We start from the raw sequence: 24,361 nt of genomic DNA, 5'->3' as shown, positions 1-24,361 counted from the left end.
CTGGAAGACTTTTTGCACCATTAGGTGAGTGTGAAAGACCGAATTGAACTGGAGAGAAGAGTTTTGATTTTTGATAAATCCTTTTCTTCCGGGGAGCTCAGGCTTGCATGCGTCGCTCTTCCCCATCCCATTTTAAAGCAACCCTTTGAGGGTCAAGGGGACTTGGCTGTTTTTGCACAATAGCAGGAACCGTGAAGTTGAAATTTCAGCAGCATAACCCATAAGAGTCCATCATATGTATTTTTCAACCCCATCATGGTGCCCATTCTCGAAGAGGGTGAATTGCTATTTACTATTATTATGAATTTTTATACCATTTAATGCCAAAACAGGCTTCTGGGCAGTTTTACGAGGAGAAAAAGCGGTTACACAAACAAGGGCACGCACACACTGCTTCTCTCCCAAAGAATCCTGAGAACTGTAGTTTAGCCCCGTCCCAGAGCTACAACTCCCAACGCCTGCAAACTACATTTCCCAGGATTCTTTGGGAGCAAGCCGTTCGCTTGCAAGGTTATGTTGTGCGCGCAGTTACACAGCCAGCGTTTTTGGGAGACGGGTCCACGTGAAATCGACATTATCATAGGGAGTCACCGAATCGCCGCTTTCCTGCGTGACTGGGGAAAAAATATGCAATGGCCCTTCAGGATTGCGACTTGCTCCCAATACTACTGCGCACCCGAGGAGCTCTCTTCTCCCTCTCCGGGATATTCCGGTGCGCGCAGACCACGGCTCCTTGCGCTGGCCGGGTAGGTGGGGAGGCGCCTGCCGGAGAAGGGGTGGTTTCCCAGGCTGGAAAGGGAAGTGACGCCTAGCAAGGGTTCCCGGAAGCGCCTTGATCCTGTGTGCGAGACAGTGTTTTCACTTTTTTTGGATACCCAAGCGGAGAGGTTGCAGGAGAGCCTGAAAAGACAGGTAAAAGTCGGGGCTGCGACGCACGAGAGGTGGCCGCGAGGTCCCGGGACGGATCCGTGGGGAGGGGGTGGGATCGGGGCCGCCGGACACGCACACCCGCAAGTGCGTGGGTCTCCCCCGCGAGAAAGTGCCAACATCTGGCGAAGAGAGAACCCCCCCCCTTTTCACCCACCCCCGCACCCCGGGGGCTCGGCGCGGGCAGTCGATCTCAGCGGTTTGCTGCGCCATCGCTTGCAAGGTTTGCTCGGAGGCAACTTCCGCCGTGTTCAGAGGGGCTTTATACTCAGGATCGCAGACTCGCTGAGAGAGGCGAGCGCCGAGGGTCCCTAATTATGGCACTTGCGCAGCAAGGATCTCGGGCGGGGGGCATAGGCGTAGCCGGAATTTATGTTAGGGGGCGGCAGGACACCCACCTGTCATCATCATCTGGCTCTGCCCAGCAGATTCGGAATGAAATGTCTCAACAACAACAGTTGTTTTGACTTACTTTCTTTTGACCCCAAGCGCTCAGAAAAATCTGTCAAAACCTTCCTACAATCTATACTTTTTATTTACTAGATTTACCCCCCCACCCACCCAGCTATCCCCAGGGGTGGGGGATGCCTCACTTCCAAGGAGGGTAATGGCATCTGGGGGAGAATAGGCTTCGCCTTTTCAGTTTGATCTGCAAGAGACCACCTGCCCCTGTTTGAGACCCCCACCACCACCAGCAAGCACACTGAGGAAGTGAAAAGAAGAGACATCAATTTGTTGTTGTTGTTGTCTAGTCGTGTCCGACTCATCGTGACCCCGTGGACCAGAGCACACCAGGCACTCCTGTCTTCCACTGCCTCCCGCAGTTTGGTCAAACTCATGCTGGTAGCTTCGAGAGCACCATCCAACCATCTTGTCCTCTGTCGTCCCCTTCTCCTTGTGCCCTCCATCTTTCCCAACATCAGGGTCTTTTCTAGGGAGTCTTCTCTTCTCATGAGGTGGCCAAAGTATTGGAGCCTCAGCTTCAGGATCTGTCCTTCCAGTGAGCACTCAGGGCTGATTTCCTTATAAGTCCTCAAAGGCCCTGGAGAGAGACAGAGAGTTGCTGTGGGGAATGGCAGAGCCTTTGAAAGCTATGCCCAGGGTTGTAGGCAATTGGAACCTGCTCTGGTTAGTGGCGTTGGAACAAAATGCCATGCTGAGTAGCAGCTCAGTGGTGAAGAGGCTGAGCTATGAATCTGGGAGTTCCTGCTTTGAGTCTCGCCTCTGCCACACAGCCGCTTTACGCAAGCCCCCACCATCTGGAATACTGGGTGTGGGTTGGAAGGAATAAGTTGGGAACTGCAACACCGTGTTGCAGTGTGAAGTGCAACTTCTGTCCAGGATGTCTGCTATCTTCCAGGATAATAAATTGAATGCCCTCACCCCAACATTTGTCCCTTCAACACACCCCAGCCAGTCAGTATTTCACAGCCATTGAGCATGCACAGTCTTCGTTGGCCTGTTGTGATTTTTCCCCTTCTAAAAATGTTCCTGCAATTCTGCAAACCTTGGAATTCCCTTAAATTTACTCATACCTCCCTCTTCTGCCATTTCGACTCACCTCTGAACTCACAGGGGATGGTGATAGTATTGCTGAGTTTCCTTACAGCTGGGGTAGCCAACTTTGTGCCCTCCAGTTGGCGCACTCCGGCTCCCATCAGTCTCAGCCGGCGTGACCAATGGGCAGGGATGATGGGAGTTGTAGTTCAGAAACAGCTGGCATGTACCATATTTGCAACCCCTGCCTTGTGCGTATTTCTTGAGATTGTTGGGATCTCCATAGCTAGCTCAGAACTTTGTGTACGTCTTTTAACATAGCCCAGTTGGTAGAGCATGAGGCTCTCAATCCCAGGGTTGTGAGTTTGAGCCCTACATTGGGCAAAAAGATGGCTGCATCGCAGGGAGTTGGACCAGATGACCCTTCCAACTCTACATTTCGGAAAATGTAAATGGCTAGTGTGTCAAACTGGAGGAGGAAGAGGGAATTTCCCTCTTTCATCCATCATGTGTAGAACGCATGGGAGAATGAGGGGGATATGTTGATACCTGTCTCCTCTTTCCCTTTCAGGTTGCATCCTGCCCCCAGGTCTGTTGTTTGGCTGACTGCCCCTCCTCCCCACTGCCGTGCTTCTGCCCCATAAGCCCTGCCATGTGGCTGTCAAATAGCTGAGTCTCTTCCCCACTGTGGGGAGAAAGGTGAGTTTTAAGGGCAAGTCTGTATTTTCTCATTGTACGTGGGGAAAAGTGGGTGGGAAATGTTTCAGTGTGTGTCACAGAGAGAACACACATGTGTGTGTATATATCAGTGAAAAGCTGTAAACGATGTGAGTGAAACAGTAGGAGAGAGGAAGAAGAAGAAGAAGAAGAAGAAGAAGAAGAGTTTGGATTTGATATCCCGCCTTTCACTCCCTTTAAGGAGTCTCAAAGCGGCTAACATTCTCCTTTCCCTTCCTCCCCCACAACAAACACTCTATGAGGTGAGTGGGGCTGAGAGACTTCAAGGAAGTGTGACTGGCCCAAGGTCACCCAGCAGCTGCATGTGGAGGAGCAGAGACGCGAACCCGGTTCCCCAGATTACAAGACTACCGCTCTCAACCACTACACCACACTGGAAACTTCATGGGCAGGGAAATATGGAACCAAAAGGCAGTCAGAGCAATCCTAACTATAGGAAGGTGGTGTATCTTAGGCCTGTGTAAGTTAACCTGTTGCAAATTCTGTTCAGGAACCTCTGGGAGGGGGAGGCTGCTGCCAGCTGAGCCAGCAGGCGAGTGTGGACTCAGGCATTGAGGATTGGGTCCTTTTAGGTTGCATGGCCAAGTTGAACAGGCGTTAAGTCTCTCCTTGCATTGCCTCACCCCCACAACGCCTCTGGAACACCCCTTTTCAGGGACCCACGCTGACCTAAGTTGCAATGGAGTGAGGGACTTACGATTCAGCCAGACTCTGGCTGAGCTGGAAAAGCCCAAGGTTTTCCGAATCCAAACTCGTTTAATCTCAGCTAAGAAAAGAGAAGTGGAACGAAAGGATGGGCAAGTTGCATAGTTGTTGGGTACAGAGAGGTCAAAATGCATCACCCCTCTTCCCTTATAAATAATATACCTTCTGACGTTGTGCTGACCATTTTGGGGAGAAGGCTCCAGAAGTGTGTGAAGAAGACTCAGAGCCCCCTAAAAATCTTCTGGAGTAGAAAATAAGAGCGTAAGGAGAGCTTTGCCTCTGAGAAGCCCATGATTCAACCATCACAGCTCAGAGAAGTAAATTTGCTTGCCATGAATTTGTGCAAATCCGCTTTTAGAGCTGTCTAAACTGGTAGCCGTCTTTGCATCTTGACGCAGCAGCCTCCCTACCTTCATTTTAGGAGAAGTTGAATGCAGAAGTACCTTCTTTAATCCCTCTTGAATCGATGGTTTTTAAAGTACGTAGGGTGAGACCTCTGGTCAGACCTCACCTGGAGTACTGTGTCCAGTTCTGGGCACCACAGTTCAAGAAGGACACTGACAAACTGGAACATGTCCAGAGGAGGGCAACCAAAATGGTCAAAGGCCTGGAAACGATGCCTTATGAGGAACGGCTAAGGGAGCTGGGCATGTTTAGCCTGGAGAAGAGGAGGTTAAGGGGTGATATGATAGCCATGTTCAAATATATAAAAGGATGTCACATAGAGGAGGGAGAAAGGTTGTTTTCTGCTGCTCCAGAGAAGCGGACACGGAGCAATGGATCCAAACTACAAGAAAGAAGATTCCACCTAAACATTAGGAAGAACTTCCTGACAGTAAGAGCTGTTTGACAGTGGAATTTGCTGCCAAGGAGTGTGGTGGAGTCTCCTTCTTTGGAGGTCTTTAAGCAGAGGCTTGACAACCATATGTCAGGAGTGCTCTGATGGTGTTTCCTGCTTGGCAGGGGGTTGGACTCGATGGCCCTTGTGGTCTCTTCCAACTCTATGATTCTAGGGTGACCCAGAGTTTGAATTTATGGGTGATGGACATCAGCATGGCAGGAGATAGGACTGGCCCTACCATTGGGCAGAGAAATATGGCCTCAGGTGGCTTCTTTTGGATGTCATGTAAAGGTAGCAAATGTATTGTTGTGCTTTTTGCTCCCAGGCAGAAGCCCCTATGGGGTTTTCTGCCTCAGGTATCTAATAATTTGGCCAGCCTTGGGCTGCTGTGGCCTTTGACTCAGAGACGGAAGTTGGTTTAATTTCCTGTGCCGCTTCAGGCAGCAAAATGCCTTGGGCTGGCCCTCATAGGAGCTAGCAGCTGTAGGCCAGAAGAGGCCCTTTGTTCCCTCCTTGAACGTAGGAAGATAACGGGAAGCAGATGCTGTATTGGGACGGCTCTTTTGCAACCCTTCAGAAATAAATGGCAGGAGGACCAAATTGCAGCACCCCCAAATTTCCCCCATCAAGTTAAATCACCTCCTCCCTACCCCCGACCCTCCAAGAGGCAACATGAGGAAATGCTGCTTTTCTCCCTTTTCCATGGAAATGGAGGAGAAATGAGGAACCAGGCTGGTGGAAGCCTACATTGGCACTATCCGTTTTTAAAAGTGTCGTAGCACATTAAACAGCCTTGGGTTTCCCCACAAAGAACTCTGAGAACTGTGGTTTGCTAAGGGGGGTGAAAATGGTTAGGAGACCCCCTATTGCCCTCCCCTCCCGCAGATACAATTCCCAGAATTCCCTATAAAGAGAGACTTGAGTATTAAAGCACTCTAGAAATTTGAGCTCTGAGGAGGGGATTTGGGGCTTGCTCAAGAGTTACACCACCTTTGTGAAACTTGCTGGTTAACGCTTGCTAAAGAGAGGTGCAGAAGATCCCTGGTTCAGGAGGACTGGGAATCTCCCCTACTTGAAAGCCCAGAGAGTAGCTGTCGGTCAGAGCAGAATACACTGAGGTAGATGGTTTAACTTGGTATATAACTCCTGGTATGCCCCACAGAGAAACTAACGATCTTCAGATAAAAACATCTTGAAGGTCCCAGGCCACAGAGAAGTTAGGCTGGCCTCAACTAGAGCCAGGGCTTTTTCGGCCGTGGCTCCGATCTGGTGGAACACTCTGTCACAAGAGACCAGGGCCCTGCGGGACTTGACATCTTTCCGCAGGGCCTGCAAGACAGAACTGTTCCGCCAGGCCTTCGGCCAGGGCACAGCCTGACTCCCTCCCTCGGCAATCTTCGCGGAGCTCTGGCCCAATGGTTGCCAGTGGCTTGAATTAATTAATTTTATAATGAATGATTTTAGAGTGTTGTTTGTGCTGTACTTTTGTACTGTTTTATTGTTGTTAGCCGCCCTGAGCCCGGCTTCGGCTGGGGAGGGCGGGATATAAATAAAATTTATTATTATTATTATTATTATTATTATTATTTAGCCATTTCTTAAAATGGCTGAACTGCCTCTGTTTGTCTGCCTGATTCCAGGGCTGGCTATGCAATGCTGCTGTGGCTGACACCCTGAGATGGCCAAAACGGGCACCAATGAACTTCAGTTACCACTGGGTAAGCCACCTACTTACCACTTGCCTACCCCCCCCCCCCCGCCAAACAGCCCACTACTACCAAATGGACAACAGAAGCGGGCTTTTTAAAGAAAACAATATAACTCTTTAGTTTTTCTTCACTTCCTTGCCTCATTCTCCATTGCTGTTCTTTCTTCCCCCCCCCCCCAAAAAAAACACCACCCCCCACACACAGAAGATGGGGAGCCCGCTTCTCAGGTCAAAGACGAGTGGTCAAAGGAAAAGCCAGAGTCTCAGAGCACTGTGAAAATCGAGGTGGTTTGCACAGACGATGGAGAGAGCTCTACGCACAGTGCGGGTGAGTTTGAGAAGAATGTAGACGGCTTTGTATTTCTTTAATTTATTTTTTTTTGGCTGTTGATTCCTGCATTGAATTGCAGGGGGCTGGATGAGGTGATCCTTCCAACTATGTATTTCTATGATTCTGTGGCCCCGCTGTTCCTTAAGGCCTTTACAAATGTGGGTTTAAAAATCGCTCAGTGTCAGCAAATAATAATGCCGGCGGCTTTTTACTTCAGCCTCCGGTTCTGAAGTTGGTTTGTTGGAACCTATCATAGCAATAATAATGATAAATAATAATTTTATTATTTATACCCCGCCCATCCGCATGGCTTTACCCAGCCACTCTGGGCAGTTCCCGGCAGAATAATAAAAACATGATAAAACATCAAACATTAAAAGACTTCCCTAAACAGGGATGTTTCCTAAAAGCCAGATAGTTGTTTATTTCCTTGACATCTGAAGGGAGGGCGTTCCACAGGGGAGGGCATCACTACCGAGAAGGCCCTCTGCCTGGTTAATGTTAACCACGGTTTCCTGGGTCAGACAACACAACAAAACTGTGGTTAGCCAAACACAGGAGTGAAAGACCCCAAACTCCACCCTCCATCCAAGTGGGAGAAGGAAGACAACAGGTTAGCCTGTGAGGAGGTGAGGCTGGCTCACAACTCCATAAATAAACCAAGAATGGGGAGCTTGCAGTCCTCCAGTTGGTTCCAGGCTACAGCTCGCGTCATCATCCCTGGCCATGCCGGCAGGGACTTATGGGAAGTTTGGCAGCATCTGCAAGGCCACAGGTTCCCTGCTCCTGTGCCAGATCATAGTTTAGCATGGTGCCCAATGCGGAAATCGTAACTGTCAGAGCTGGCTCCTGGTCCCAGCTCACAGAGGACCAACGCTAGCCGGTAGTAATGTACAAAAGTCTTTATTGAAGTACAGTTTCCATTTTCAAGCCGCAGCGCCCCAGCTCTACGTCTAGGGTTTAGACCGGCGAAGCTCCATCTGAATCTCCGCCCCCTGTACACCAGTTTAAGACTCTAGCCTTACTCCACCTCTTCCGTCTCTCCTTTCTCCTCTGGGTCCTGCTACCCCCCGGGGTTCCTTCCTTCCTGGACTCTTCCGACGCAGACGTTGACCCCCCTGACTCCTCCCTCTCTCTTCGGCGGGCTTTAGGACCTGGCTCCCTATCCGGGCTGCCAACAGTGCCGCCCTCCTGTACATTTGAACTTGGCGCGCGCGCGCAGCCTTCAACCTTCCTCTTGACCGTTTCCTCGCTCCCCGACGGAGGCGTGGTCAATCCTCCCTCATGTTCTCCCGCTGGCAGCGCGCCGCCTGATCCCGATGCCTGGGACTCCTCCCCCCTACTGCACTCTGGTGTGGACGCTGGTCCGGATTTCCAACTGCTGCTCTCTGAGTCCCCTCTGGCCCCTTCTTCCTGGGGTGTCCCCCTAGGCACCCCCCTTGCCCTGACCATGGGAGCCCCTTTCTGTGAATCATCCGATTCACTGGAAAGACTCAGAGACCTCGGACCGCTGTCATCGCTGACATTTCCTTCGGACTCCTCCCCCTCGCTCTCCATTTCCTCCCTTCCCTGTGCCTCTGCTCCTGAACCCCTGACAGTAACCAAGAAGCCGGGGGGGGGGGGCGGGTCGCAGGCTTCCATTAAGCCACTTTCCTTCCCTCTGCAGCTGAGGAGCCGACCCGCAAGCGCAAGAAGGGTCCTGCCCCCAAGATGCTGGGCGATGAAGTGTGCAGCGTGTGCGGGGACAAAGCCTCGGGATTCCACTACAACGTCCTCAGCTGCGAGGGTTGCAAGGGCTTCTTCCGGCGCAGCGTCATCAAGGGGGCGCAGTATACCTGCAAGGGCAGTGGGCAGTGCCACATGGACATGTACATGCGCCGGAAGTGCCAGGAGTGCCGTTTGAAGAAGTGCCGGCAGGCGGGCATGCGAGAGGAATGTGAGTAGTTGGCGAGAAGAGGCACCGCTGAGATCTGGCTTGGGCGAAAGGGGCAAAATGGAATTTGTTGGCTTGCTTTGTTTTCTTTTTTAAGCAGGCCCAGGGAGGAAGCCTGCCGGACTCCAACTCCCATCAGCCCCAGCCAGCATGGATAATGGTGATGGATGATGGGAGTTGGAGTCCAGCAAAAGTCTGGAGGGCCAGAGGTTCCCCAGCCCTGTTTTAAATATTTTATATCCCACCTTTCCACTACTGCAGGCTTCAGCATAGTTTACAGATTCCAGATTACAGTGGTGCCTCGCAAGACGAAATTAATTCGTTCTGCGAGTTTTTTCGTTCTACGAGTTTTTTCGTCTTGCGAAGCACCACTGCATTTAAACACTGATAACGGCGGGGAGGGGCGGGGAGAAGCAGGACAGCTGCCGCAGCCGGTACCTCAGAGTCACCCGCGCGTTGTGGCCACCGTGCGACGCGGCTGCTGGAGGGCGGCGGGGCTCAGGAGCGCGACTCCAGGGAGAGAGAGGCGCTGGCGGCAACGGCTCTCTGAGGGGAGCGCGCGAGGGGGTGGGCAGCGGCATGAGGCACTAACCGTCAGCCGGAAGGTGGGAGGGAGCCGGAGGAGCGGGGAAGCGAGCGTGCGTGTGTGCAGTGACCGTTGCTATGACACAAGAGGCCGGGCCGTTTCGTCTAGCGAAGCAAGCCCATAGGGAAATCCGTCTTGCGAAGCACCTCAGAAAACGAAAAACCCTTTCGTCTAGCGAGTTTTTCGTCTTCCGAGGCATTCGTCTTGTGGGCTACCACTATTATTATTATTAAAATTTATATACCACCCTTCATCAAAAGATCCTAGGGTGATGTACAACATTAAAAACGCATTACAGAACATCAGTAATAAAAACATAAAAAAACCATTATGGCAGACGGACAAATAATAAAATAGTTACCGTATTTTTTGCTCTATAAGATGCACTTGACCATAAGACACACCTAGTTTTTAGAGGAGGAAAACAAGAAAAAAAATATTCTGAATCAAATGTTGTTGAAGAGACTTTGCACGGCTATCCCTGAAGCCAGAACGGCAAGAGGGATTACTACGCAGCTTTTCTCTTGCTGTTCTGGCTTCAGCGATAGCTGCGCGGGCTGCATTCGCTCCAAAAGATGCACACACATTTCCCCTTACTTTTTAGGAGGGAAAAGGTGCGTCTTATAGAGCGAAAAATATGGTAATAACAGTCCTCTTCCCCCACACTTTCACAGGTCATCAGATTATTTAATAGCCATAGGCCCGGCCAAAGAGGAATGCTTTTGCCTGGCCCCTAAAGACATGTAATTCTGGCGCTAGACAAGCTTTTCTGTGGAGAGCATTCTGCAGTCAGGGAGCCACCACAGAAAAGGCCCGTTCTCTTGTTGCCACCCTCTGAACCGCTCTGTGATGGGGAACATAGATAAGGCCCTTAAATGACATGCACACGGTCCGGTTCAGTTTGTATGGGAAGAGGTGATACTTAAGGTATCCTTAAGGTTAAGGGCTGTATCCAAGCTTAGCCATTATCAGAGCCATTCAAGTAAATCAGCATTATTATTAGGTTTGTATCCCACCTTTCCTTCCCAAGGAGCCCAGGGCGGCAAACAGAGGCACAATTGTAAAACAATTAAAACGTTCTAAAAACAATCACAATTAGAAAACATCCAAAAGCAGTTAATGGTTAAAAATGTGCTTCCGTCCAACAATCTTGGGGTTGCTAGGAGCAGTATTCCTCAGCCACCAAACGCCTAGGTAATGTTTTCAGATTCCTCCCGAAAGTGAATGGAGTCAAGCGCAACTCACCAGAGAGGGTATTCGACAAGCAGGGGGCCACCGTTGAAAGGCCCTGTTGTGCATCACCAATTGGGTGGCCCAGTGGCAGCACAGCCAACAAGGCCCACGTGACAAACTTAGGTCCATTAACTTCAGTAGTTTCTGCTCTGAGTAGAACTTGATTCGATACATCGCTAAGATATCAAGCACTGGTTGTCAATAACTCTTGGCAACTCTTGTTCTTGTCCTGACCCTCCCCTGTTTGTGTTCCCTCCAGAGAGAGGGAGACAGGGGTTTATGGCATTATGCAATGCTGTAACCCAACATAACTGGGGGGTGGGATGGGGTTCGGTGAGCCGTTGACCTCCTCCGCGGTTGAGGAAAGAGATGGGAGCTCATCTTCCTTGTGCTACATCTCAAAAGCAGAAAGAAGTCCCACAGCTCTCCGAAGATCAGTGCAACACAAGGGAGAACTGCTGCCATTCATCTGTGGTTCTGAAACCAGCCCGTCCTCACAGACTCTGCCTTTTCTAAGCCCAGGGGAAGGGGTAGGGGGGCTGCGCTCTCTCCAGAGCGAAAGTCCACCTGTAGATCCTTGATCCCAGCAATACATTATACAGTGGAACCTCAGGTTACAGACGCTTCAGTTTACAGACGCTTCAGGTTACAGACTCTGCTAACCCAGAAATAGTACCTCGGGTTAAGAACTTTACCTCAGGAGGAGAACAGAAATCGTGCGGTGGCGGCGCAGCAGCAGCGGGAGGCCCCATTAGCTAAAGTGGTACCTCAGGTTAAGAACAGTTTCAGGTTAAGAATGGGCCTCCAGAACAAATTAAGTTCTTAACTACTGTAAATTGCTGGCGACAAACAACTTGTGAAAAAAAAAAGATTTAAAACAGGCTTCCTCATATTCGGCCCTCCAGATGATTTGAGACTACAATTCCCATCATCCCTGACCAGTAGTCCTGCTAGCTAGGGATCATGGGAGTTGTAGGCCAAAAACATCTGGAGGGCCAAGTTTGAGGAAGCCTGATTTAAAATAATAACAGAGCAGGGAGGGGGGAATCTGTAACCTTCAAGATATGTTGCTAAACTACAACTCCCATCAGGTGCGCCAGCTTGCCCCCGCAGATGCCCAGGGCTGTGTGACGTGCTACGTGGAACTTTGTGGGTGCCCGGCCCCTTCTTTGAAAATTTGTGGGTGACCGGGCACCCATGGCCCCCCACATAGATGGCGCCTGTGGCTCCCATCATCCGTGATCATTGGCCATGCTGGCTGGGGCACATGGGATCTGGAGTCTGAGCTACACAGAAACCAGCAATGTGGTTACCAAAAAAACGCACTTCTGAAAGCAGTTTATGTTAATTAGAGAGTTGGACAAATAGGGAAGATGTGTCATCGTGTCTAAACGTTAGTAATGGTTGCAGGAGGCAGAGTTCAGGGAGACATTTCACAGCCAGGGACTTCAGGGGATGAGTCAGAGGATTGGGGATGCTGATAATAATAATAAATGTTAATAATAATAATAAATTTTATTTATACCCCGCCCTCCCCAGCCAAGACCGGGCTCAGGGTAGCTAACAACCAAGAATAAAAACAAGTTGATTAAAATACAACTTAAAAAACAAGATTAAAATACAACATTAAAATGCAGCCTCTTCACAGGAAAAAAAAAGAGGGGGAGGGAATCAAATTGATTCTAAGCCAAAGGCCAGGTGGAACAACTCTGTCTTACAGCCCATGCGGAAATAAATTAGATCCTGCAGGGCCCTGGTCTCATGAGGCAGAGCGTTCCACCAGGCCGGAGCCAGTGTTGAAAAGGCCCTGGCTGTGGTTGAGGCTAATCTAACTTCCTTAGGGCCCGGGACCTCTCTGGTGTTGCTATTTATGGACCTTAAGGTCCTCCATGGGGCATACCGGGATGTAGCAGGAACAACTGAGATGTCTCTTTGTGATCCCACCCGTTCTCAATAACTCCTCCCCTCTCCTTCTTTCTAGGTGTTTTGTCGGAAGAGCAGATCCGTAAGAAGAAGATCCGTAAACAGCAGGAGGGAGAAGGGGCGTCGGGAGGTGAGGGGGGCTGTGGCGAGGTTCTACGAGTCCCGCCTCTGCCCTGCGACCCCTCTTTGCCCCAGCCCGAACCAGCTCCCCTCACGCCCCAGCAGGAGGGCATGATCCGGCAGCTGGTAGCAGCACAACAGCAGTGCAACAAGAGGAGCTTCAGTGACCAGCCCAAAGTCACGGTAATCAAAGACAATATTAGCAATGGAAGTCTGGGCGTGCAAGTTATGTGAAGTTCAGCTCTCGTTCGTATCGCGTCCCAGCTCTGATGCTCCAGAAATGCCTGACTTTATTAGATAGATTGATAATTTATTACGGTCGGAGACTAGCTTATAAAACACACTTGGGGGTACAATCCCAAAATGAAAACAAACATTTAAAACAATGTGCAACAATGAATTTAAAATTTATAAATGCGATAAGCATATAGACACTTTAAGAGAAGCTACCGCAGAGAGATGACTCAGTCACCCATGGAACCGAGTTTGGGGATTTTCTTAATGAACTAGTTTGAGTCGGGGGATGGTCTGTGCCTACAGATCTGTACACAGAATCTGGCAACCATCAGGGTCGTCTTATTATCTTTGCCTAACAGGTAAAGGTCGAATTTTTGCCTTTCCGGGAGGTCACCAAGCCTCACCAGCAGGGGATCAATGGTCTCACTACGTGCCTCTTCATAAAAGGGACGTCTAAAGAACAAGTGCTCTGGGCTTCCTATATCCCCCAATAAACAGGTGCAAAGTCACTGAGCATATGGGACTTTTTTAAAGGATCCGTCCAGGACCAGCGAGGACAGAGCTGAGCTTCTGGCGAGTGTAAAAGCCCTTCTTGCATTTTTTGATATGAGAAAGAAGAGATATGCTGCCAGTTCTGCTATATCTCTCTTGGTTTCTCCAATTTTATAGTCAAGGTACCTTGAGCAGTCTCCCACCAGCTCATTGTTTCTGTGCTTTCTGCAGCACAAGGCAAGTCTCTTCCTCCTCAGCCAGCCCAGAAATTTAGCAGGCTGGTCCCAGCAAAGGAAAAATGGATGCAAAAACTTATGGAATGTGCAGAAATGGCAACTCTTATCAGAAGAATAAGAAATCAAGATAACAAACTTTTTATAAAAAGAATGGAAATGGTTTATTGAATATTTGCAGATAAATTGTAAACAGATAAGAACACCTGGCAGGATTAAAGGTAAAGGTAAAGGTACCCCTGCCCGTACGGGCCAGTCTTGCCAGACTCTAGGGTTGTGCGCCCATCTCACTCAAAGAGGCCAAGGGCCAGCGCTGTCCGAAGACACTTCCGGGTCACATGGCCAGCGTGACATCACTGCTCTGGCGAGCCAGAGCCGCACACGGAAACACCGTTTACCTTCCCGCCAGTAAGCGGTCCCTATTTATCTACTTGCACCCGGGGGTGCTTTCGAACTGCTAGGTTGGCAGGCGCTGGGACCGAGCGACGGGAGCGCACCCCGCCGCGGGGATTCAAACCGCCGACCTTTCGATCGGCAAGCCCTAGGCGCTGAGGCTTTTACCCACAGCGCCACCCGCGTCCCACCTGGCAGGATTACAGTAGTGTTATAACCTGCAGTTTTATAGGGGTATACAGTGGTACCTCTGGTTGCAAACAGGATCCGTTCCAGACATGAGCGTCCGTTCTGCTCAAAATGAGCAGACGCAACCCGCATCTGTGCGTGCTGCGATTCGCTGCTTCTGCGCATGCATGTGACGTCATTTTGAGCGTCTGCACATGTGCAAGCGGTGAAAGCCAGAAATAACCCTTTCCGGTACTTCTGGGACGCAACCTGAAGAGATTTAACCTGAAGCAAACGTAACAAGAGGTATGACTGTATATTTAAAGAAGATGAAGAAATGAGCAAATGAAGTTAATTTTGGATATGCAGAAGATATTAAAAATAAATTTAAGGAAACACAGAAAGAGGGGGAAGGAAGTCAGGTTTTGAAATGTCAAAATGATTGTAAAATCAGTGAAGTGTATAAACCTGAAAAGTATAAAAAAGAAATTCAACAGGCTGAAGGAAAGGAGATGAATCATTCTATTCCTCCCTGCTCCATTAGTCAGCTTGGTGGAAGGCCAATTGTTTTATTTTATTTTTAACTAGCCTGCTAAGAGACTGGTAGTCTGCATTTCCATGCCAGTTGCTGAGCTGGCAGTTTCTTCTTCTCCACAGTCAGCATGGAAGTACAGCAACAAACATCTATACATTGCTGGCTTGTAACTTCCGTGGTTTTATTTCTAAGGCTCCCAGACGCTTCCGTACACCCTGTCTGTGGAATGTCCCCCTTTCCCCAATCTTTTCCCCTTTTCCAGCTCCAGCTACAATGCATTCTTCCCCGCAAATCCCGTCGCGTGTCCCAGGGCAAACTTCCGCCCCCTCATTGCTCACAGACACATGATGACTGGTGCTTTTCAATTGCCTGCACCAAAGCAAGGTTATAAAAGAGATTGGGTGGGGATGAGTAGAATGAGAAGCAGACACTTCTCTGTTTCCCAGCAGCCCTTTCTGCCCCTTACTGTTGCAAAGAAAGTAGAGAGGGCTGTCAGGGTGGGGAAGCCTTCTGGCAATGGGAGCAGGGCTGTGAGTTTCAAGGGGGGCGGATCTGGGCTCAGGAAGACGTCATCCTTCGTTAAAGGATGGATGCAGGGGCATGTGGCAAACATGTCAACTTCCGCACCCATTTTCGCTGGTTCTAGAGACGTCGGAATGGGCTGTGTAGCTGGTCTTTCTTACCCCAACGCAACACAAATAAATGTGTTCAAATGGGAATACAGTGGTACCTCGGGTTAAGTACTTAATTCGTTCCGAGGTCTGTTCTTAACCTGAAACCATTCTTAACCTGAAGCACCACTTTAGTTAATGGGGCCTCCCGCTGCCACCACACAATTTCTGTTCTCATCCTGAAGCAAAGTTCTTAACCCGAGGTACTATTTCTGGGTTAGCGGAGTCTGTAACCTGAAATGTATGTAACCTGAAGCATATGTAACCCGAGGTACCACTGTAAAAGGCATGTCTTTCAGAGACGGGCCCGACTTCTGAACCAGACCAGTATCCCCATTTCCTATCTTGAACCAAGATGCTTATTTATCCTGATAACAAGAAACAAAACCAAGCCTTGAATTGGCCTGCCTTGCTCAATCTGCCTTGATAGGTTAGTTAAACAAGTTATGTACACAGCAAGTGCCGTGTTTAACATTGACTCGCACTTGAGCTTACTAGACGTATAGAACACCTCGCATAATTTTGGGGGTCCTTGGAGCCAGGATGTTTAAGTTTGTTTAATCTGTTTTTACCCCTGATTTCCCTCCCATTTCAATCCTCTTCCTCTGTCGCCACTCCCCCATCACAAAATATATTTTCTTGACTCAAGAATCATAAAATCATAGAACTCTAGATCATCTCGTCCAACCCTCTGCAATGCAGGAATATGCACCTGTTCCTTATGGGTATCGAACCTGCAACCTTGACGTTATCAGCACCACGCTCTAACCAGCTGAGCTATCCAGGCCCTGTTCAATGTACTCAGAATGGGTATATTTTGCTGGATGTGTGGGGAGAGTCATGGTAATCCTGGTGGTTAAGAAGAATAACCAGGGGAGAGTTGGAGAGCATGGGTTTCTGGATCTTGTTTGGAAGGGATCCCTGGCTCTTGTCTTCTTGATTCTCACCCCCTTGTCGATCATACAGGGTAGGTGAGAGATTTGGGGGTAAGGCTTAGGATTGCATCGGCGAAGCCTGTGCGTTGTTAAGGGTCTCCTGCCCTAGAATGACCTCATTTCTCTCTTTCTCTCTCCTTCCATGTTTCTCCTCCTGCCCCTGCCTGCCTCCCTGCTACTCACCAGCCCTGGCCTATGGGCAGCGATCCCAACAGCCGAGAAGCACGGCAACAGCGCTTTGCCCATTTCACAGAGCTGGCCATCATCTCGGTGCAGGAGATTGTGGACTTTGCCAAGCAGGTTCCTGGCTTCCTACAGCTGTCGCGGGAGGACCAGATCGCGCTGCTCAAAGCCTCCACCATCGAGGTGAGCAAGAGCGGGGTAGAGCGTCTCCTGCTTCTCCCGACTCATCGCTTACGAATTATATGGCCACGATCCTAACCATATCTGCTTAGAAGTAAGTCCCGCTGAATTCACTGGGGTCTGCTCCCAGGTAAGTGGAGTCTGGACTGCAGCATTAGCATCTTAAGCCAGCTAGAAACATTGCTTCCGGTCCCGGAAGTTGTGGTTCTCTTTACCTAGCTGAAGAGGCTTGGAAGAACTCGCAGATCCGACAACAGTGAAGAACCAGGAAGTAGAATCTTGGTAGGGGAGCCAGTGATTTTAATGCTAAAGTCTGCAGCTTCAGTTCCCGGCATTTGCCGGTAAAAAGGGCGGCTTAATCGATTGTGTGAATGAGTTTCCTGACTTAAACCCTGGAGAGTCACTGCAATCCAACAAGATGCTATGGGGACAAATCTTCTGCTTTTAATATATAATAATAATAATAATAGTAGTAGTAGTAGCAGCAGTAATAATAATAAATTTATTATTTATTATTTATACCCCGCTCATCTGGCTGGGCTTCCCCAGCCACTCTGGGCGGCTTCCAACCAAATATTAAAATACAGTAATACATCAAACATTAAAAGCTTCCCTAAACAGGCCTGCCTTCAAATGTCTTCTAAAAGTTTGGTGGTTGTTGATCTCTTTGACATCTGGTCGGAGGCATTCCACAGGGCGGGTGCCACTACTGAGAAGGCCCTCTGCCTGGTTCCCTGTAACTTGGCTTCTTGCAGTAAGGGAACTTACTGGACCTCAGTGTCCAGGTAGAACGATGCGGGTGGAGACGCTCCTTCAGATATATGCAGCAGTGTCCTTTATTCCTAATCCAGTGGCAGCAGGCCTGCTGCTTCCAGAGACAAACAAGGCCTGAAATTCTACTGTGAAAGCAACTTGAGGGTAATTGCGGTGTGTGGGAGAAAAATGAGCGCAAGACAAGAGGCTGGATTTCTCATTGGTGATGGTTTTAGATTTAGCATGATGTAGGTTGGTATGCTCACATGACTGAATCCGGGGGTGGAGGTGGGCGTCGAAAGCCAGCATTTCAGGGAGAATGGTTCTGTCTTAGCGCTAAAATGTTAGCTTTCCAAATGCACTGATTTATTTTTTTAAAATTATTTTGGTGGAGCGCAATTCAGTCCAATGTGTTTACCAGCTCAGTGAATGTCTTAAAGTTATTGTGGGAACAGAATTCCTGGATCTAGATTTGCACTAAACCATAGTTTAGCATGACAGGGATAAACTTCACTGGATCTGGAATCTATGAGGTCCCCCTTCACCCCTCCTCCTCCGGCACAGCCACAAAGAGGAGTTTGGAAGCCATTGCTTCTGCTTTTGATAAACCACAGTGTCATGCTGGCCCAAACAGTACAGTAGTTCCTCAGGTTAAGTACTTAATTCATTCCGGAGGTCCATTCTTAACCTGAAACTGTTCTTAACCTGAAGCACCACTTTAGCTAATGGGGCTCCCGCTGCCACCGCAGCACGATTTCTGTTCTCATCCTGAAGCAAAGTTCTTAACCTGAGGTACTATTTCTGGGTTGACAGAGTCTATAACCTGAAGCGTATGTAACCTGAAGCATATGTAACCCAAGGTACCACTGTAATGAATAATAATTTCGATTTGTTTGAAAGAAGCCAGATTCAAACTAGTTAACATTAACCACAATATAGGGTTAGGATGGCACAATAAACTGTAGCTGTGAAAAACAGGAGCTTCCCAACTCCTTGCATCTGCACTAGAGGATTGCCATGCTAAACAGTGGTCTAACGCCGCCAGTGTGAATCATTGCTTGTGTTTGATATATATTTCCACTGTTCTTATTGTATTGATTTCAGACTGAGATGGTGGAACACAGGTCCCATTGAATCAATTAAAATCAAGTCATTACTAACGTAGTTCCCACTGAAATAAATGGGACTGAAGTTTCACTAACTCAAGCCACCTTCACACCTTACCTTGAAGGGTCTATGATACCACTTGCAACAGTCATGGCTTCCCGCATAGGATTCTGGGAGCTGTAGTTTGTGAAGTGTGCTGAGGGTTGTTAGGAGACTTCCATTTCCCTCACAGAGCTACACTTCTCAAGAGCAGTTTAACCATCAATCCCACTTACCAGGGAACTGACTCTACCTTGGGATCCCAGGTGGTTGTTGGACTACAACTCCCATCATCCCTAGCTGGAAAGACCAGCGGTCATGGATGATGGGTGTTGTAGTTCAAGAACATCTGAGGACCCAAGGTTGAGAAAGGCTGCTCTCGCCACTTCATCACACTGGCTTTCTGTCGGAAATGTGGGAAACGAAGGAAGGAAGAGAATGGGTTTAACCTAGGGCAGGAAAGGTGCCTGGAATTTATGTGGCCTAGTCAGTTAGTCCATATATGTCTGTGCCATATATGCTGGACAATCTTTTTCCAAGAGAGGGGTACAACTTCACCCCCTGCCCTGCCTCCACAGATCATGCTTTTGGAGACGGCGAGACGCTACAACCACGAGACCCAGTGTATCACGTTTCTTAAGGATTTCACCTACAGCAAGGACGACTTTCACCGTGCAGGTGAGGTGGGAAAGAAGAGGAGAGAAGGTATGTGTGGGCTGTGAGGGGCTCCTTCCAGAAAATTCTCCCCGTTGGAGTGGCAGGCCAGAAGAATACCAAGAACCAGGAAGGAAGATCAATGCCTTTTGAGGGTGTATGTGAGCGTTTCTGTCCTACTTCACAGAGAAAGGACACACCCAGACCTCAGGTCAGATTAAGCTCACACCAACAAATTCTGTTTTTGTATGTTGTTGTGTCGAGCTCTCTCCAGAACAGCTGCCTCTGCTCAAGAAAGAGCTTCTTTCTAAAGAAAAGTATGTTACACCTTTTTTGCCCTTGTTTTTACTTTGCCAGGGGGTCATAAATAAGCACAGCAAGGGGCTGGGGAGCCCCAGCAGTTTCCTCATCCAGGCTCTTGCCACACACGAGGCTCATTCTTCTCGCTAGATGTGGAAATGACAGGGCATCGCAGCACCCAGCATGTCTGAACAGAGTTGCAACTCCCCTCCCAAAAGAATCTCCTTGCTAGCACTGATTTTGCAGTGAGATTAGCAAAGCTTTGGCAGACTCTGCCCAAGTACAGAAGTCATATCTTGAATGGAAAGGTAGCAGGTGCTTCTTTTTTGTCTTCTTTCAGTTTTTTTGGGTAGATTTGAAAGTTGAAGGGGTTTTTTGTGTGGGTGGGGGGGGCAGTAGGACTTCTTTTGTTTTTTTAAGAAGGCAGTTTGAGGATTTTCATATGCATTCAAGGTGACCCATTTGTCTGGCCTGGAGCATCAAGAGTTGGTCTGCTTTTCAGGTGATTCACACCATTAATTCCTTTGCGCATCAACAATTATCTACTTACAAGCCAGGTGAAAGGACAGCCTAAGGATGGCTGTGTTGCCATGGCATGTTTGACAAGAGTTTACATTCCTTTTTAGCCTTCTTTCTTTCTGCAGCAGTGGGCCTGACAAGGGGGCAGTGCCACTAAGAGATCTGGAATCCAGTTGGTTTCCTTACTAGGGTTGATTTGAGTTCTTCTCGTAGTTTGTATTTTTTTTAAAGCAAATAAAGGGTGTGTCTATCTCAGACCCTCTGGCTTGGCTTCTCTCTGTTCTGCCTGTTCAATGTGCAGTTTGTTATGCGTCACACTCTGGGGAGGTCCTTTTCTGCCAGAGGGAAACAAATATGTAAATATGGCTTCACAATCTCCATGTTTCCTGTCTCTGCTTGTAGTTTGTTTCTGGCGAGGATTTGCTTGCACTTCTTTCCCAGATGTTTCCCAGGCACAAGTCTGGCATCATCTGCACTATACATTTAAAGCAGTATCATACCACTTTAAACAGTCTCTCCCCAAGGAATCCTGGGAAATCTAGTCCTGAGAGTTGTTAGGAGACCCTCTACTCCCCTCACAGAGCTACAATTCCTAGAGTGGTTTAACCACCAATCCCAGGGAACTCTAGGAATTGTAGTTCTGTGAGGGGCTTCCCTTACTATTGCTTTTCTTTATCCCAGAGCTAGCAAAGTGCCATGCTCGGGACTTTGTGCAGGGCTTTTCGGGTGCTGCTGATCAGCAGTGCCTTTTTGCAGCAGCTCCCATTTGTGGAATGCTCTCCCCAGGGAGGTTCAGCTGGCGCCTTCATTATGCAGTCGTACCTTGGATCCCAAGCGCCTTGCAAGTCGAATGTTTTGGCTCTTGAATGCTGCAAACCCGGAAGTGACTGTTCCGGTTTGCGAAGTATTTTTGGAAGCTGAACGTCCGACGGGGCTTCCACAGCTTCCAATTGGCAGCAGGAGCTTCCTGCAGCCAATCAGAAGCCGTGCTTTGGTTTCCGAAGCATTCCTCTTCAGCCAGTCCTCCTCCTCCTCCTCCTCCTTCTACCTACCCCGCCCATCTGGCTGGGTTCCCTGTAGCTTCACTTCTTGCCGTGAGGGAACCAGGCAGAAGGCTCTCGGAGCTAGATCTCCGTGTCCGGGCTGAACAATGGGGGTAGAGATGCTCCTTCAGGTATACAGGCCCTGATTGACAACCGATGCTCTTTTAAATGTGTTGTGGGAGAGGGGGTTACAGTCAAAACTCAGTTTTCGAACGTCTTGACTGCCAAACGTTTCGCAAGCCAAACACCGAAAACCCAGAAGTGAATGCTTCCATTTTTGAACGCATCTCGGAAATCAAACAACTTCCAAAGAGCGTTTCTCAATTTTCCCCGTTGAACTTGCTGACAGCCTTTGATCCTTGGTTTTCGAACGTTTCGGAAGTTGAACGGATTTCCGGAACGGATTGTGTTCGAAAACCGAGGTTACACTGTATTGGTTTGCTTTTGTTATTCTTGTATATATTTTGTGTTTTTTATATTGTAATTTTATGTGGTGAACTGCCCTGAGATCTATGGATGTAGGGCAGTGTACAAATTTAATCAACAACAACGACAACAGCGCCTTTAGTCCCGGCCATGTCTTTACCTGCCTCACACCTGACGGTGACATCAGCTATAGACCAGGGGGCTGTGGCTCAGTCAGAATGGCTTTGCAGGTGAATTGGGGACAAATGGTAGGCCTAATCTGGCCTGGTGAAACCGAAGGACAATATATGTCTCTGTGTGGCCATGAGTGAGGTGCGTTCTCTTTCCCTGACGCTCCGGCTTTCGTTTCCTTCCTCCTCGTTTTACCATCAGGTCTGCAGGTAGAGTTCATCAACCCCATCTTTGAGTTCTCTCGGGCCATGCGGCAGCTGCAGCTGGACGATGCCGAATACGCCCTCCTCATCGCTATCAACATCTTCTCAGCCGACCGGCCCAACGTGCAGGACCACGGCCTGGTGGAAGCTCTGCAACAGCCCTACATCGAGGCCCTCAGCTCTTATATCCGCCTCCACCGCCCACAGGTGTCCGGGGGGCGTGTGGGCGTGCGTGGGGGAGTGGGGGAATGAATGCGCAGGGTGGGTGGTGAAGTCGCTGTGATGGGAAATCGTTTGAGCAGGCGAAGAGGCAAAAAATATTTGGACGCCTCACAGAATTTGCTCTTGGGCTGCGGCCAAGCGCCGCTGAGACACCCGCTAGTTCCCCTGCTGGGTTCAAGAGAGACTCCTCAGCCTGAAACCTTTACGTCTCCTGGTGGGAAGAAGAAACCCTAATTCAAGTCACCTCCTCCCCTTTGGCTGCAGAGAAGGGAAGAGCAAGGAATGGAAAATGGCAGTGGGCCCTAAATTGAGGTTACAGAAGAATAGGAGGAGCTGCCTTGATGCACTGGTCCATTTAGCTGAATATTGTCTACTCTGACTGGCATCAGCTCTCCAGGGTTTCAGAAGGGAGCTTTTCTCAGCCCTGCCTGAGTGGGAATGAACCTGAAATAATAATAATAATAATAATAATAATAATAATAATAATAATAATAATAATAATATTTATACCCCACCCATCTGGCTGGGCTTCCCCAGCCACTCTGGGTGGCTCCCAACAGAATATTAAAAACACAATAAAACTTCAAACATTAAAAACTTCCCTAAACAGGGCTGCCTTCAGATGTCTTCTAAAAGTCAGATAGTTCTTTATTTCCTTGACATCTGATGGGAGGGCGCCACCACCGAGAAGGCCCTCTGCCTGGTTCCCTGTAACCTCACTTCTCGCAGTGAGGGAACCGCCAGAAGGCCCTCGGAGCTGGACCTCGGTGTCCCTATTACATCTCCATCCGCTAGGTGTCTTAGATAGCCCTTCCAAATGTGAGTGGTGGGCTGCCTGACCAACCCTTGTGTTTCCCCCTCCTCTGGCTTTTTCAGGACCACCTGATGTTTCCGCGCATGTTGATGAAACTGGTCAGCCTACGGACCTTGAGCAGTGTGCACTCTGAGCAGGTCTTCGCTCTGCGTCTTCAAGACAAGAAACTTCCGCCGCTTCTCTCTGAGATCTGGGATGTACACGAGTAGACATTTTTTTGGGGGGGGAGGGGACAGATGGGGGAGCGTACAGACGTCTCTCCTTCTCTCTCTCTGTTTCTCTTTTTCTCTCTTAACGCACGTACTCCTTTTCTTGGAATCCTTCTACGGACTCAGCATTAGGACTTGTAACTGATGGACTCATCCCACCAGAGGAACTGCATCAAGGGGGTTTACTAAGCACTTTTTCCCCGTCTCGCCCCCTCCCCAACCCCCATCTACTTGTACTTCCTACAGAGCTTGCCTCCCCCACTTCTGGTTTTGGGGAGGTGTCGGTCACATTTGTGCTTCTGGGGTGCGTAGGGGAAAGATGCAAGGGGGCTGCCCCCTCCCCACAAAGACTCATTTCTCCTGCTCTTGAAGAATGAACACACACACCCGCCCTACGTGATATTCTAGGTGTGCCCCACTGGGGAGGGGGTGGCCTGGTATGGGGGGGGCTATGCCCAGAAAAAATAAAAAATAAATCCGATCATGACAAACCAAGCATCTGGCCTGGTGTTGACGGTATGTGTGAATGGAAAGAGATTAATAATAATAATAATATTTTTACTATTTGCACCCTGCTCACCTAGGCAGCTTCTAACACATATAAAAATGTAACATCAAACATTAAAAACTTCCCGATACAGGGCTGCCTTCAGGTGTCTTCTAAAGCTTGTGCAGTTCTTTAGCTCCTTGACATCTGATGGGTGTTTCAACAGGGAGGGTGCCACTACCAAGAAGGCCCTATGCCTGGTTCCCTGTAACTTCACTTCTCGCAGTGAGGAAACAACCGCAAGGCCCTCAGAGCTGGACCTCAGTGTCTGGGCTGAACAGCTGGAGTGGAGGTGCTCCTTCAGGTATACAGGGCCGAGACCGTTTAGGGCTTTAAAGTTTTGGCCTACAGCTTTGAGGGATAGGTTGAGAGCAGAAGCCCAGACCAATTCAGAAAGTAGGGATGGGAGACATTACTAATGGCTTTAAGAGAAAATTAGATCAGTTTGTGGAGGAGAAAGCTTAAGTTCTACCTCCACTATTGGAGACGGTATGCCTCTGAATACCAGTATCTGGGAACCACAAACCTGGAGATAGCATTGTTGAACTTAGGTCTTCTTTGCAGACTTTGAATCTGGTTGGTCAGTGTGAGAATAGGATGCTGGCCTAGATGGACCTTTGGTCTGATCCAACAGGGTTCTCCCTGTGTTGTTATTAAGAAATATTTGAGGCCTGTAGGCCAAAGAGGATTAGAGCCTGCCTTGGTGGTGGTGGGTGTATGTCCTCCAGAGCAGTAGCAGGTTTTCTGGCAGCTATAAGAGATCTAGTTGATGTAGAGAATGCAGT

General features: G+C 49.0%; 1 protein-coding gene across 2 annotated transcripts; it reads left to right on the top strand.

The window, feature by feature from the left end:
• Positions 1-535: 535 nt before the first annotated feature.
• Positions 536-23,524, top strand: NR1H2 (nuclear receptor subfamily 1 group H member 2). Of its 2 annotated transcripts, none has more exons than XM_083408218.1 (10): positions 536-912; positions 2,996-3,123; positions 6,349-6,426; positions 6,625-6,744; positions 8,414-8,683; positions 12,481-12,725; positions 16,393-16,572; positions 19,047-19,146; positions 21,783-21,991; positions 22,883-23,524. In XM_083408218.1, exons 3-10 carry the CDS (start codon positions 6,387-6,389, stop codon positions 23,027-23,029), a joined length of 1,311 nt encoding a protein of 436 aa, XP_083264344.1. In that variant the 5' UTR covers positions 536-912; positions 2,996-3,123; positions 6,349-6,386; the 3' UTR covers positions 23,030-23,524. The 2 variants fall into 2 exon arrangements, with proteins under 2 accessions (XP_083264344.1, XP_083264343.1); XM_083408217.1 differs by having other exon boundaries at positions 756-912; positions 6,622-6,744.
• Positions 23,525-24,361: the final 837 nt, after the last annotated feature.

The sequence above is a fragment of the Podarcis tiliguerta genome (genome assembly GCF_965153285.1).
Source record: "Podarcis tiliguerta genome assembly, chromosome: 13".
Lineage (NCBI taxonomy): Eukaryota > Metazoa > Chordata > Lepidosauria > Squamata > Lacertidae > Podarcis > Podarcis tiliguerta.
This window is presented reverse-complemented; position numbering and strand designations above follow the sequence as displayed.

Excerpts from the sequence above, each read along its gene's own strand:
- NR1H2 (XM_083408217.1), top strand. The coding sequence starts at position 6,387 with ATGGCCAAAACGGGCACCAATGAACTTCAGTTACCACTGG. Across the intron at positions 6,427-6,621 it reads TGAACTTCAGTTACCACTGG|AAGATGGGGAGCCCGCTTCT; the intron begins GTAAGCCACCTA and ends CCCCACACACAG. Across the intron at positions 8,684-12,480 it reads GGCGGGCATGCGAGAGGAAT|GTGTTTTGTCGGAAGAGCAG; the intron begins GTGAGTAGTTGG and ends CCTTCTTTCTAG.